This window comes from Chiloscyllium plagiosum, chromosome 5 (genome assembly GCF_004010195.1).
Source record: "Chiloscyllium plagiosum isolate BGI_BamShark_2017 chromosome 5, ASM401019v2, whole genome shotgun sequence".
Classification (NCBI taxonomy): domain Eukaryota; kingdom Metazoa; phylum Chordata; class Chondrichthyes; order Orectolobiformes; family Hemiscylliidae; genus Chiloscyllium; species Chiloscyllium plagiosum.
In genome coordinates, this window is record NC_057714.1 from 49,032,753 (window position 1) to 49,048,497 (window position 15,745).

Genomic DNA, 15,745 nt, shown 5'->3' on the forward strand with positions numbered 1-15,745 from the left:
ACACTTACTGTTCAGCAGGAAGGATCGTTTTTAGCTTTACACAAAAAAAGCAACGTAATTTATTCAAGTGAGCTTCTTTAGCTTTTTGCAGCCATTGACAGATTACAGCGAACATGCCATTTTAAGTGTGATTACTTAGTCTCCTGCAACACTGAAGTCTGAGGCACAGATTACAACAATGTTCAGCTGTTAAAGGGTTAAACGCTACTATGTAGTGTGTCTCTGAGTTTAATTGCTCTTCAGTAAGGGAATATCACAGTAGGGAAAGAGACATCAGCATGAACACTCTTTACTTTCATGTATGTCTATAAACACCTTTTACACATATTAAAGCTTGTCTTTAGCACAAGAATAATTATTGGGCATATATAACCCTGGAAGACTGCAGCATCTGCAGTCCTCACTTTCTCCTGTATATACAGTAATTTCAAGTTAATTAGAATTTATGCTTCTTCAGGCTGAAAGTCAGAACTGAGGATACAATATCTTGAATCAATTTTTAAAAACATATGTTACAGGCATTTTGATTAATAAGTTGTTTTCTGTTAATGAGGAAATTTTTGGTATGCATTTCAAATAATCACCTTGCTAACTTGATTTGAAAAGCAAATTCTGAGCTTTAGTTGCATTACACCAGAGATTATTGCCATCAAATGTATATAAATGTCACATTTGTCAAATTAACTAGGCCTGTTGTGGTGTATAGCTGGGAGTCAAAGCCGAGTGCAACTTCTAGAGGGCCTGGAAGTCAGTGGCATGTTGAAACAGCACATTCCACTTTTATTTTCATACCATGTTTTCTGTACTTATATTTACGCACTTCAATTTCAATATGATGTCTAGTTAAACAGCAAAATTGGAAAGTGAATGAGCTTAATTTGCTGAGTTTTGTTACAACATTTTCTGTTTTTATGTTAGATACAGACAGTTATCCATAATGCTATAATGGCCCCCGCATATGTCAGACGGGGCCTGGTTACGATAGGCTTCAGGAAGTTCTTCTTGTGTATGTCCCCTGTTGTTGCCAGGCTGAACGTGAAGGAGAAGGTGGCCAGACCATGGAGACTGTGATCTGACAATGTGGGCTTCTCCTTCCTGGCAGTAGTTTGTGGAGTAGGTCTCCATGGCTACTGCTTCTTCACCATGATCGCCCCACTGCAGTTTATCAGAAATCTGACTGGAAATGTAAACAACTTCAATCCATAAAACACAAGTGAGTGAACTATCTGCCAAAATGTCTGCTGCTTTCCCTCTCTTGCAAATGACATCAGGTTCCTCTTTATCAATGTGTACTCTCTGTGCCACTGGAGGTGATGTTTACAGTATTTAGATAATTAGGGCAACATGTTTTTGGCTAAATGTCGAGTTTCTTCAACAGATTCTCCTTACAGGACCATGCAGGATCTCTTGCTAGATCTTACCAAATCCATCTCATTACCGACCTCACTGTCCCTAAAGGGCTTCCCCTTACCCGACATGCCACATGTTACCATTCACCACAGCCAGAGGAGCTTGTCACTCACCAGATAAGAGCCAAAAGACCAATATCCCTGGCATCCATGCCATGATTAAAAAGCCACTCTGTACCTGACCACTTCTGAAGAAGAGTCACTGGACTCAAAACATTAATTCTGTTTTCTCTCCACAGATGCTGCCAGATCTGATGAGTTTCTCCAACATTTTCTGTTTTTCAGATTTCCAGCATCTGCAGTTCTTTTTTATTTCATTCAGACACTGTGAAAGAAGGAGAAAATGGTGTTGCGATTCTCCAGCAAAGATCTGGAGAACTCGTGGTTGGGCTGGTGCACAGGAGAGGCATCCTCTTCCCAGAGAACTGGCAGGGAAGGCCATGTCAAAACTCCCTGGCAGCCTGGTCTGAGATCATCACCTGGATCAGTGTGACCTTCATGGACCAGAGGAACAGCCAATTGAAAAATTCCAAAACAGAATATCTAATACAGCGTTGAGCAGGCAAATAAATACTGGAGGCATCAAGCTGCCCCTGAATCCACACCATTATATAAATCATGAAAGGAAAGTACAGAATCAATGCAAAGCCTGGGGTTGTATTAAAACTGCAGACTGAAGCTCAAATGACACTTACTGTTCAGCAGGAAGGATCATTTGTAGCTTTACACAAAAAAAATTTACCTGAGTGAGCTTCTTTAGCTTTGCAGCCATTGACAGATTACAGCGAACATGCCATTTTAAGTGTGATTACTTAGTCTCCTGCACCACTGAAGTCTGAGGCACAGATTACAACAATGTTCAGCTGTTAAAGGGTTAAACACTACTATGTAGTGTGTCTCTGAGTTTAATTGTTCTTCAGTGAGGGAATATCACAGTAGGGAAAGAGACATCAGCATGAACATTCTTTCATGTATGTCTACAAACACTTCTTACACATATTAAAGCTTGTCTTTAGCACAAGAATAATTATTGGGCATATATAATTTGAAGTTAATTAGAATTTATTGTTCTTCAGGTCATAAGTCAGAATTCAGGATGAAATATCTTGAATTGATTTTTTTGTGCCATATGCTACAGACATTTTGATTAATAAGTAATAAATATGTTGTTTTCTGTTAATGAGTACATTTCCAGTGAACAATTCCAATAATCACCCTGCCACTTTAATTTGAAAATTCTGAGCTTCAGTTGCATGACACCAGAGATTAAGTGCTGCAAGAAGGCCAATGGCCTCCTCTTCTCGATCAGGGTAAATGCCATACTCTTCCCTCTGGTCCCTCACACCCTTTTTATCTTAGCTACCATACCCACCTCCCACCATGGCTCATGCTCTACCCTCTCACTATTGCCTTCATTATCAGCCACCTTGCTTTTCTTCTCAGCTGCCCCCCTCGCCAGTCCCCATCGCCAGTCTCCCACATCACTCACCCTTCATGCGCTCTGCCTACTCACTCAGAATGTTACTAACTTTCCACCAGCACGAACAGCTGAGCAATCCACTTGCATCTCACTCAATCCCTGCCTTTCCCTCATTCCAAGAGAAGACAGTCAATAATAGAGTGGACTGTGCCCAACATTAAGCCTCCCACCAAACACAAGGAGAGAACCTGGAATCTGAGACATCCATGTCCCACCAACTGAGTAAGTGGCAGTCTTCATTCCACTGTCACTCTCACAGTACCCCACTTGTCAGTATGATTCCCTGGACAACATTTCGGTTGCAATGCCCTCTCTCTGTCTCTAGTGCCTGGCACGTACCAATGGGATGGTAATGACCTCAGTGGAGAAACAGCCTCCTCCACCTGAAGCCACCTCTGGGAAAAGGAGTTCTACAGCCTTAGAGGAGATATCGGCAGAGTGAAAGCTGCACTTCCCCAGATCGGATAGTTACACCTCACGAGTAATGTCAGTCTCCAGGAAGTTCAGGAGCACCTCACTGGGACTGCTCCACACTGATGGAGGTAGAAATGCCCCAGGTTGCTGGCAGTCAGAAGATGGCTGGAGACTAGACACCTGCTCAGCCCTGGGCAGGAGAGGGCCCAGTAGTGTTGGAGTCAGGGACTTTATCCACATGCACAGGGAGGAATAGGAGCTGCAGAAATAGGCAGGCATGTGGGAGTAATGGTCATCATTTCCCAAAGGTTACAGAAATGCAGCTACGTTATGGCAACACTCAAGCATATGACTACCTGCATGAACGGGTTGCTGGTTGCCATGGAGAATGGTGTCAGGCATCCTCAGGGTCCCTCCAACCACACTGGATCAATGTAGACTTCACCAGTTTCTTCATTTCCCCTCCCCTCACCTTATTCCAGAGCCAACCTTCCAACTTGGCACCACCTTCTTGAACTGTTCTACCTGTCCATCCTCCTTCCCACCTATCTGCTCCATCCTCCTCTCCAACTTATTACCTTCACCCCACCTTCATCCACCTATAACACTCTCAGCTACCTTCCCCTCCAGCCCCACCTTCCTCCCATTTATCTCTCAGCTCCCTTAACCTACAAGCCTCATTCCTGATGAACAGCTTATACCTGAAACATTGACTCTCCTGCTTCTCGGATGCTGCCTGACTGGCTGTACTTTTCCAGCACCACACTCTTCGACTCTGATCTCCAGCATCCGCAGTCCTCACCTTCTCTTGTCCTCTGGATGTGCACAGACCTACAGTCCATCACCCCAGCCACTGGTCCTCAGGACAACAGGCATGGCAACTGGGGGGGGGTTTAGGGTGTCAAGAGCACCCCAGGTGCCTGTTCCTCACAAGGAGACAGTGGTGCCAGGGGGCACCCAGCCAGAGGAGAAACCACACACAGACCACTCAGATCCCGAGATGACCCCTCACATCCATGCCACCTGCACCAGCTCCCACCCCTCAAACCGAGAATACTCTCCTTGCCTCTGACAAGATACCCCTCAATGTGTGAGGACTGTGCAGACACACATGCTCCTGGGTAGGGGGGCAGCTGAGATGAGGGATGGGGGCAGCTGAGATGAGGGCGGTCTCACTGCTGAGCAGGGATTCTCCACACTAGCTGCAGACCCTGAGGCTGCTCTGAGATGTCGTGAGAGGGAAGAAAAGAAAAAAAGTACTTTTGAGGGAACCTTGGTCGCAAAGGACACATGTATATAAAGTATCACATTTGTAGAAGTTTAATCGGTTTTGTGACACATCTGTTTGTTTGAGTCTTGTGTGGCTCTTCACAAGTGCCCCAGAGGATTCACACCTAAGCTGTCGATATGAGCCTGGGCATGTCCTATCGACCTTTCCCCTGAAACCCTGGCAGGAGGTGACCATGCCAGGAGTGGGCACTCACTGTGTTCCCCCTTGAGGTTAGGTTAACCCTCCCTCCCACATGGCCCTTTTCCCATCCATGCCATTCTGTATCCCACTTCACAAAACTGTCTCCTCCTTTAAGATTGTCATCCACCCCTGTAGCCCCCGCGTCCCTACACCCCACCCCTGCCAGGAAGAAGTTCCCAAGTCACCCTCTTATGGATGTGCTCCTGCCATTCCCTAGTTTCTCTGAACAAACCTGATGGACTGACTGTGGCTAACTCCGCTGAGAGATCAAAGCAGGAAAACCCTGGATGAGAAGTGCCCAGAGCCCTGTCTGATGCCTGTACATATTCCTGACTGTATTAAACCTGAAGAAGGGCTTATGCCCGAAACGTCAATTCTCCTGTTCCTTGGATGCTGCCTGACCTGCTGCGCTTTTCCAGCAACACATTTCCAGCTGTATTAAACCTACCCCAGACTGACCACTATGGGGCCACAAGACTAACCATGACTCTTTCCCCAGACTGCAGAGCCATGGACACTGGAATATAAATCTCCTGACCAGACGCCAGACCATGGTGAATTTCCTGGTTGGTACCAGAGATTCCCTATGGTGTTCTGTGGCAGGCTCCCCGACTGACTGGTGTCTCCACGGACTTCAATAAGGACTACTCCACCAAGAGTTTGAGACATTGTCTGCCTGTTTCGGCCACATTCTGTGTGCCTGCTGCATGAGCTGCTGGTACATGGAGCGGGTGTGAGACTGATGTAGCATACTGCAAGATGTCTGACCCATAGACTGACCAACAAAGCAAGCCACATGTTGAGAATTCTCAGCATCTAGTGTGCTCTCAATAAGTGGCCAGATAGGAAGCTGTAGATTAATGAGATGTACAGTTAATAAAGCTATTAACAAACAATAATCCCCCTTTATAAGCAACTTGCCATTGCCTGGTGAGAATCTCACCTCAGCAAACAGAACCTAGTTAAAAGATAAAGTGATGGCACGATAAACCTTGCTGGATCTCTGACACAATTGTGTTACATTTCTTGCCATAGCTCTGGTCATTCAGGCCCTTATAAGATTTAGTCATGGAGCTGGTTAGAATATGGGGCCTCTTTTACAAAATAGTTTCCTTGCTATCCGGATAGAAGAGCTGGGAAACATAAAACTAACTGAACAGCAATATCACTGAAAGATATGTCTTAATATAAAGAGACATATTTCCCTCAGCAGTTTTCATTGTGGACAGAGGAATTGAAATTGGGCTAGGCTTATAGCAGGAAGTAACATTATTTAGCCAGGAATTATGTGCAGACATAAGATTTTTAATACAGAATAACATTTCACTTTTCCTTTTGAAAATGTAAAAATGCTCAAATACAGAAAGGCATTGGTAACAAGTATTCAGCTTACAAGCAAATCATAAGAATGTAAGAGGAGTTGGCCATTCAGCCCTTCAAGCCTGATCTGCTGTACAATAAAAGCATTTCTGCCCTATTCACATATTACATGATTCTCTTAGAACTCAAAAATCTTTGGTCTCAGTCTTGATTATACACATTTGTAAATTAGTCTCCATAGTGTTAATATGTTCCATTATAAAAGAAAGTGTACAGCATTCAAGTTTCATAGACAGAAGTTAACGGTTATGGTGTCAAAGAAAATGTGGAACCATTTTCCTTTGCAATCCTATTATACAGAAAACATCCTAATGTGGTATAAAATCACGGGTGGCACAGTGGCTCTGTAGTTAGCACTACCGCCTCACAGCACCAGGGACCCAGGTTCGATTCCAGCCTGGGGCAACTGTCTGTGTAGAGTTTGCACATTCTCCCTGTGTCTGTGTGGGTTTTCTCCGGGTGCTCTGGTTTCCTCCCACAGTCCAAAGACGTGCAGGTTAGGTGAATTGACTATGGTAAATTGCCCATAATGTTAGGTGCATTAGTCAGAGGGAGTTTGTCCGGAGGGTCGGTGTGGACTTGTTGGGTCGAAGGGCCTGTTTCCACACTGTAGGGAATCTAATCATAAATGGGAGATCCAATGCTTAAAGGGATTGAGGTGATGCAATTGCAGGCAATGGGAAAAGAAGCTTGAATAGATCATGAAAACTAAACCTATCAGCCATCATCAAACGGTTTTAATTGAATATTTTGTGAAGAAATGTGCAATGAATTTTCATTCCTTGATCAGAGTGTCCTTCACTGATTGTTTGCAGTAACATGGTTAATCCTAATCCTAAAGTCAGAGTAGCTTTGTAGATTGGTTTCTTTCCCAACTTCTTTCTTTCCTACTGGTTCGGAAACCATTACATTTTATACATGCTTTAGTCTGGAGAAATCAAATTCCCAGTGCCTCATGCAGTTGATTGTTGAATCTTGTACAACCAACCAAAATACGGAGAGTTTCAAGTCCCATTTACGCCAATACAACTTAGATGAATTGGCCATGTTAAATTGCCCAGGGGTGTATAGATTAGGTGCATTAGTTAGGGGTAAATGCAGAGTAATAGAGTAGGGGTATGCGTCTGGGTGGGTTACTCTTCGGAGGGTCAGTGCAGAATTGTTGGCTGAATGACCTATTTCCACACTGTAGGGGTTCTGTGATTTTAACTTCCTTTTCCTGGTTGAGTGATCTTTGTTACTTATTAACTGGAGTCCCAGAGTACTACATGGAATTGAATCCCTCTTTAGGTAGTTTGTAGTTGGAAATGGAAAACATATGAAGTTCTTTTATGATTGCCACCATTCACATTAATTCCACTGCTTAGTTTAGTCCTTGGTTTGTTTTGCTGGAGAATATCAGTGGTCAGTCGGAAACACAGCAGGTATCAAAAATATGAACTACATTTGCATGTGTTTTTTCTCAAACTAAGGATAAGGTGTCACTCTATCTACCTGAAGTCTGAGAACACATTTGGATTATCTTAAAGCATGTGGTTGGCTTCTAAAACTCTTCTGGTTCTGCTCCCATTGCTGCTTCAAGAGCCAACACATCTCTGTAACACAGCCATCTGGATTCTCACTAAAACTGTAAACGGTGTTGATTTCATTTTTTGAAATGGTGGATTATATTTTACACTATAGAATCAACACCATCATATCTAATCTTTTTTCAAAAATTAAATACAACCTTGCTCCTCTTTGGACTAACAGGTTGGGCAGCGAGAACCTGCAGCCTGCAATCCCCACTTTGGGACTCTCTGGGGAGTAATCTGATCTTAGAAGGAACAGGGACAGATTGCACCAAGATGCTACATTTTGCCTCAGAAGAATCAAAGCATTCCTCATCACCATGCCTGCTCCCAGCTGGAGCTGAAGATGTGCTGATGTAGCTGAGATCAAGGTTTGTCTAAGCTGTGATAGCTTTCCCTTTTTCCCCAATAATACGTGGGGCTACAGTGAATATGTGTGTCATAGGCCTTCAAGTGAAATGTCCATCTAACGACTAAGAAGGGTAGAATACATAAATGACTTGCTGAATTACTAAGAGTAACCTGCATGCTCTGACAGCCTGAGATCTTGGTGAGATTGCAGAAGGATAATGTGCTCAGTTGAAAATCATGTTTCATCCAGCCCTAAATTGCCACCCACTGCAGTAAGTTATTTTTACACAAAGCACCGGTAGTTAGGGGTTGTGCAGCAGCAGAGAGTGACATACAGTAGGCTGGCTTTTCATTCTGTCTGGTTTCAAATGGTTGGCTTGTTTTGTAATTTGTAAATAAGGCACAATAGGTTTATCAGAAACAAGACCTTTTAAGCATTATATAAGGAAATGTACGATGAAGATGTTGCAGGATCAAATCATTGGGTGATAAATGATAAAGGTGAATGTCCAAGAGTTCATATCCTTCTTTCTTTACTACTGATGGAATCCACAGTCCTTTTCAAATTCTAGAAATTTACTTCTTCAGAGGCAGAACATTTTCCTCAAAATAGCCCCGGTTTGTGATGTTGCCAGCTGGGAAATATCGAGCGACTACAAACGTTGAGCCATCGGAGGCTGAGGCCTTCCCAACTCCCAGCTTCCTGCTGCCTTTCCAGATCATTGCTGTAAAGTGACCTAGACAAGAAATAAGACAACAAGTTAAAGGCTGGAGTTTCCTTTGGGAAATGACCATCAATAAGTGAGCACTCACCCCTTCTCCCTCAGTGCCCAATTATTCATCAGCTAAATTCAATTCCTTATTGCTCACTAGTTAATCATCAGCCAGTTCAGCATGCTTTATCAAACCACCTACATGTATGCCATTACTCAGAACAATTCAAGCATCGTGTCATGATTTCTTGATGGCTAGCATTTGTTTGCATATTCGATAAGATAAGATGAATACTAATGAGGTGAGTTGTGCCATTAGTGTGTTTAACAAACAATAATCCCCCTTTAAAAAGCACATCATCGCTGCCTAGTGAGAAACTTGCCTTGCTGCCCAGCAAATCCATAAAAGATGCAGCAACATCAAGATGTACCTTGCCAGATTTCTTGCCCATTTTTGCCAAAACTCTTGCAATAGCCATATTGTTCAGACCCCAATAGGTTTCTACCCGTGGCATATTAAAGAGTTGAGACAAGGTCAGAGAGAAAATACAGGTAATTCTGCTATAATACTGTAGTTGCGTAGCAGCGAAACCTTGCTTAATAGAAAATCACTTAATAGAAATAATAGGACCTATGGGAAACGTGGGGTTCAGAACAGACCAGCAAAAAAAACACTCACGATCGCTCAAAATTAGCCAAAAGCCTAATGCAAAGTACAGCCTGAATGAAGGCTTAAATCCTATTTATTAATGGAATAAAAGTAAATTTAACACATCACATTGAAAGAATATGGTTAATACAGGGACAGAGGGTGATCATCATCACCACCTACAGGTGCAGTTGTGGTTGTATGGCAAGTGGTATGTATAAGAGTAATGCAGGAATTAAACAAGAATTCTCTTGACTCAGACAGACAGCAATGAACATTCATTAGTTTAATTTGTTGAGATGAAGCTGCTCAATGTACAGTGCTGTACCTCTCACCTCTCTGACAGCAGCTGACCTTGAAGCATGTGCAGAACAAAGCGTGCGAAATGATCCCACTGGAATCGCGCTATCGCAAACAGAGGTAAGTATTCTCAAAAATACCCTTCCCTAATTCTTCAGTGACATTATAGCCAAATCACACTGCTGAAACACACTTCATATGAGAACGACTTGTAGTAATATGGCCAATGGGGATCAGAGAGAATGAAAACAATTCACCAGCAATCACCATGTTACAAAAAGGCAAAACTAAAGGTCCTGTATTTGAATGTGTGCACCATTCCAAACAATGTAACTGAAATGATAGTGCATGTTTAAGTAAATCAACATGATCTGACAACTCTCATGGAAATACAGGTTCAAGAATTAGGTCCCGAATGTCAGACAGACCTCAATGTGCAAGAGAAGTACAAAGCTATATAAAGGTGGTAGGCGAACACTGTTAATCAAGGATGGCATTTGTGCAACAGTTGGAGATGGCATGGATTCAGCAGAGTAGGACCTAGAATCAATGTGGGTAGAGATGACGGATATTAATGGAAAGAAGGCACTAGTGGGAGTGGTTCACAGGAACCGAAATGTGGGACAAAATATACAAGCAGAAATACTAAGTGCTTGAGTTGAAGGAAAGTAATAATCATGGTGATTTTAATCTACATATAAATATACACAGTGCCAATGGTAGCCTGGATAAGTAGTTTGTAGAATACTTTTGAGATAGTTTCTTACAGCAACACATTTTGGAAATGACTAGAGAACAAGTTATATTAGACTCAGTATTATGTAATGTGACAGGTTTATTTAACAACCTCAGAGTTAAAGCACCCCAAGGCAGTAGTGATGAGGAGAAAAAGTGAGGACTGCAGATGCTGGAGGTCAGAGTCGAAGAGTGTGGTGCTGGAAAAGCACAGCCAGTCAGGCAGCATCCGAGCAACAGGAGAGACAACGTTTCGAACATAAGTTCTTCATCAAGAATGGTAACTTCTCCTGATGAAGAGCTTATGCTTGAAACGTCGACTCTCCTGTTCCTCGGATGCTGTCTGACCGGCTGTGCTTTTCCAGCACCACACTCTTCGACTCAGTAGTAGTGACCACAACATGATTGCGTTTTCAATCCAGTTTGAAAAGAAGATTAGGTCCAAGACTAGCTTTTTAAACTTTAATAAAGTCAGCCATCTGGGCATGAAAGCTGAAGTAGCTGAAGTGAGCTGGCATACTAGGCTAGTGCCTTAGATCAATACAAACACAGGGCTGAATTTTACTGGCTATTGGCAAAGTGTCAATTTTGGCAAGCTTCATTGAGGGTTTCTCTCCTTGAGGCAAAGTAAGATTTCTCAGCTATCTTTGCAAACTTGCCCATTTTCCATGTGCCACACATTCTGGCATTCTGCTCGATGTACCTGCCCACTCTCTGGGCAGACGTACTTGCCATTGCCGGTACCTCCCAGGATTCCTGAGCCAGTTCTAAGGCCCAGTCGTGCTTTCAGTCAGAGCTGACCTGCACTTACCTATCAATTACTGGTGGAAGAGAAATTGGTGCCTGCTTTGCTGACAGTAACCTTGGGGCCAATCTCTTCCCTCAAGACCAGCAGAGGAGATAATGGCATCTGATGCTACCAGCCTACTCCGAGCTTCCCAGCTGGTTCAGTGTGCGTGCAAGGTCCAGCAAAAGGCTCAGCCACACAAAAAGGTCAATGACCATCTCTGTTCTGCAATCACCTCTGTCCCAGGCCCCAAAGGATCCTTCCACATCCGACAGAGATTTACCTGTACTTCCGCACACCTCAACTACTGTCTCCGCTGCTCTTGATGTGGTCTCCTCTACACTGAGACAGGATGCCAAATTGTGGAAAATTCCAGAGAGCATCTCTGGGACACACGAACTAAACAACCCCACTGCCCTGTGGCCAAACACTTTAACCCAACCCCCCGCCCCCCCCCCCCCCCCCCCACGAGCCCCACCTATCTGCTCCAACCACCCCTCTGACCTATCACCATCACCTCTCCCCCACCTTCATTGACCTATCACACTCTCAGCTACCTTCCCCCAGCCCCACAACTCTCCCATTTATCTCTCTGCTCACGCTCAAAACGTCGACTCTCCTGCTCCTTGGATGCTGCCTGACCGACTGTGCTTTTCCAGCACCACATTTTTCGACTCTGATCTCCAGCACCTGCAGTCCTCACTTTCTCCGTGTTATTATTTTCTTGCCTCACATGCTATCTCTTCTACCTTCCATAGCCCAGTCTATCACTCTCACATGCAACATCTCACTCACTCACACCCAACCAATTCCCCACACTACTTAATGCATGGCATCTACACTGCCTACTCTCACACTCAGGACCCCTCACTGCCTCTCACCCATCTACACAGGCTGCACCAGACATTTTCATCTAACTCCATCCCTCTCTATGCCTCATTCCAGAAGGAAAGAGCCGTCGATATGGCAGATAGAGCCAGGGTGAGTGGTGGGCTGCCTGACAAGCACTATCTCACTGCCCAAAAGACAGGTGCGTGCTGTGACCACTCTAAGCGGCTGACTCGCCCCTGGACTGATATCAGAGGTTGCCCTTGATGGCTGTATCAAGACTCTCTGACTGAAAGGCATCTTCCTTCACTTGAGTGAGGACCACTCTGCTTAGACATTGAGACATAGCTATTTGGTTGAAGCACATGCAGCATGTTTGCTGCAGAAGGCTGCTGGTACCTGGTACCAGGTGTGACATTGGCATGGCACACTGCCATACAGCAAGATGCCCACCTCTGGCAGCATCTGTAAGGAGAGAAAGGAGCTGACGTTTCGAGTCTAACTGACCCTTTGTCAAAGCTTGGTTTCAGATTCCAGCATCCGCAGTAATTTGCTGTGAGCACAAAGTCACTGCAGAGTGAGTGCATTCGAAGAACAAGGGAGCAGCCTGGCATGGACCTGGTCTAATCCCTGAGGTGGGTGTTGGTCTGTGGGAAGGATCCTTGCAGCAGCATTGCAATGAGAGGTGCTGGTGTGCTCCAAAGTGGGGCAATGAGATACAGAACTGTGCTGTGAGGGGATCAGAGTTGCTCCTTGAAGGGGAGAAGCTGATTCATTTCCAAAGTCAATGTCTAATAGACATTAGTACCCCTGGAACATGCCCTGAGATGTTGATGACTACTGTCCATGATAGAGGGCCAGAGGAGCGAGTAATGAGCTGGAGTTGCCAGGTTACTGCTCCCACTTTCAGGGTGGGTACTGTCACCGGATGGTTTCTATCTGACAGAGTGGGAAACTGCATATATGGGAAAGTCGACAACAAAATAAAAGAAACTGAACAGTTTTGGCAAGGTGGATGCGGAAAGGATGTTTTCTTTTGTGGGTCAGCCCAGAACTAGGAGGCCGTGTTTTTCAAATGAGGGGTTCCCCCTTTCAGGACCAAGATGAGGAGAAACATTTTGCTCATGAGTTAGGCAACCTCAGAACTCTGTGTCAGAAGGCAGTAGAGCTGAGATCATGGAATATTTTTAAGACAGAGGTGGATTGATTCTTGTTAATTAGGGGAATCAAGGTTTATCGAGGGTGGGGGGAGGAATATGGAATCTGAAACACAAACGGATTAGCCATCCTCACCTAGAATAATGAGCAGGTTTGAGGGGCCGAGTGGTCTACTTCTGCTCCTGTTTCATATGATTATATGTTATTCTATAGAACAGGATACCTCTTTCTTATTTTTAAGTACAATCAAAAATATCAATTCTGAACAGAATCAGTATAAAATGATTCACAGATCGTCAGGGTGTACTTAGAGAGTCACAGAGATGTACAGCATGGAAACAGACCCTTCGGTCCAACCCGTCCATGGCGACCAGATATCCCAACCCAATCTAGTCCCACCTGCCAGCACCCGGCCCATATCCCTCCAAGCCCTTCCTGTTCATATACCCATCCAAATGCCTCCACCACTTCCTCTGGCAGCTCATTCCACACATGTACCACCCTCTGCGTGAAACAATTGTCCCTTAGGTCTCTTTTTTATCTTTCCCCTCTCACCCTAAACCTATGCCCTCTACTACTGGACTCCTCCACACCAGGGAAAAGACTTTGTCTATTTATCCTATCTATGCCCTTCATAATTTTGTAAACCTCTATAAGGTCACCCCTCAGCCTCCGGTGCTCCAGGGAAAACAGCCCCAGCCTATTTGGCCTCTCCCTATACCTCAAATCCTCCAACCCTGGCAACATCCTCGTAAAACTTTTCTGAGCCCTTTCAAGTTTCACAACATCTTTCCGAAAGGAAGGAGACCAGAATTGCACGCCATATTCCAACAGCGGCCTAACCAATAAACTCCATCTGCCACTTCTCAGCCCATTGGCCCATCTGGTCAAGATCCAGTTGTAATCTGAGGTAACCCTCTTCGTTGTCCACTACACCTCCAATTTTGATGTCATCTGCAAACTTACTAACTTCTTATGCTCGCATCCAAATCATTTATATAAATGACAAAAAGTAGAAGACCCAGCACCAATCCTTGTGGCACTCCATTGGTCACAGGCCTCCAGTCTGAAAAACAACCCTCCACCACCACCCTCTGTCTTTTACCTTTGAACTAGTTCTGTATCCAAATGGCTAGTTCTCCCTGTATTCAGTGAGATCTAACCTTGCTGAGCAGTCTACCATGGAGAACCTTGTCAAACGCCTTACTGAAGTCCATATAGATCACATCTATTACTCTGCTCTCATCAATCTTCTTTGTTACCTCTTCATAAAACTCAATCAAGTTTGTGAGACATGATTTCCCACACACAACGCCATGTTGATTATCCCAAATCAGTCCTTGTCTTTCCAAATACATGTACATTCTGTCCCTCAGGATTCCCTCCAACAACTTGCCCACCACCGACATCAGGCTCACTGGTCTATAGTTCCTTGGCTTGTCCTTACCACCTTTCTTAAACAGTGGCACCACGTTTGCCAACCTCCAGTCTTCTGGCACCTCACCTGTGACTATTGATGATACAAATATCTCAGCAAGAGGCCCAGCAATCACTTCTCTAATTTCCCACTGAGTTCTAGGATACACCTGATCAGGTCGTGGGGATTTATTCACCTTTATGTGTTTCAAGGCATCCAGCACTTCCTTCTCATAATATGGACATTTTTCAAGATGTCATCATCTATTTCCCTATAGTCTATATCTTCCATGTCCTTTTCCACAGTAAATACTGATGCAAAATACTTGTTAGTATCTCCCCCATTTTCTGCGGCTCCACACAAAGGCCGCCTTGCTGATCTTTGAGGGGCCCTATTCTCTCCCTTGTTACCCTTTTGTCCTAATGTATTTGTAAAAACCCTTTGTATTCTCCTTAATTTTATTTGCCAAAGCTATCTCATGTCCCCTTTTTGCCCTCCTGATTTCCCTCTTAAGTATACTGCCTTTATACTCTTCTGAGGATTCACTTGATCTATCCTTTCTATACCTGTCTTCCTTCTTTTTCTTAACTAAACCCTCAATTTCTTTAGTCACCCTGCATTCCCTATATCTACCAGCCTTTCCTCTTACCCTAACAGGAAAAACCTTTCTCTGGATGCTCGTTATCTCATTTCTGAAGGCTTCCCATTTTCCAGGCCTCCCTTTACCTGCGAACATCTGCCTCCAATCAGCTTTTGAAAGTTCTTGCCTAATACTGTCTAAGATTGGCCTTTCTCCAATTTAGAACTTCAACTTTTAGATCTGGTCTATCCTTTTCCATCACTATTTTAAATCTAATAGAATATGCTCCCTCACTGACACCCCAGTCATCTGCCCTGCCTTATTTCCCAAGAGTAGGTCACGTTTTGCACCTTCTCTAGTAGGTACATCCACATACTGAATCAGAAAATCGTCTTGTATGCACTTAAGAAATTCCTCTCCATCTAAACCCTTAACACTGTGGCAATCCCAGTCTATGTTTGGAAAGTTAAAATCCCCTACCATAATCACCCTATTATTCTTA

The 15,745-nt window shown here is 44.1% G+C and overlaps 1 protein-coding gene and 1 long non-coding RNA gene across 2 annotated transcripts in view; one reads left to right on the forward strand and one right to left on the reverse strand.

Annotated features, from left to right (window-relative positions):
- Positions 1 to 7,268: 7,268 nt before the first annotated feature.
- The window catches only part of glipr2l (GLI pathogenesis-related 2, like), a 63,149-nt gene continuing 54,672 nt past the window's right edge, over positions 7,269 to 15,745 (reverse strand). Inside the window, exon 5 of the mRNA XM_043690048.1 lies at positions 7,269 to 8,813. Coding sequence (XP_043545983.1) covers positions 8,653 to 8,813 — 161 coding nt within the window. The 3' untranslated portion in view covers positions 7,269 to 8,652. The remainder of the gene's footprint in view (positions 8,814 to 15,745) is intronic.
- Positions 12,609 to 15,745, forward strand: part of LOC122549880 — a 10,157-nt gene continuing 7,020 nt past the window's right edge. The window contains exon 1 of the long non-coding RNA XR_006311692.1: positions 12,609 to 12,723. This is a non-coding gene — a long non-coding RNA (uncharacterized LOC122549880). The remainder of the gene's footprint in view (positions 12,724 to 15,745) is intronic.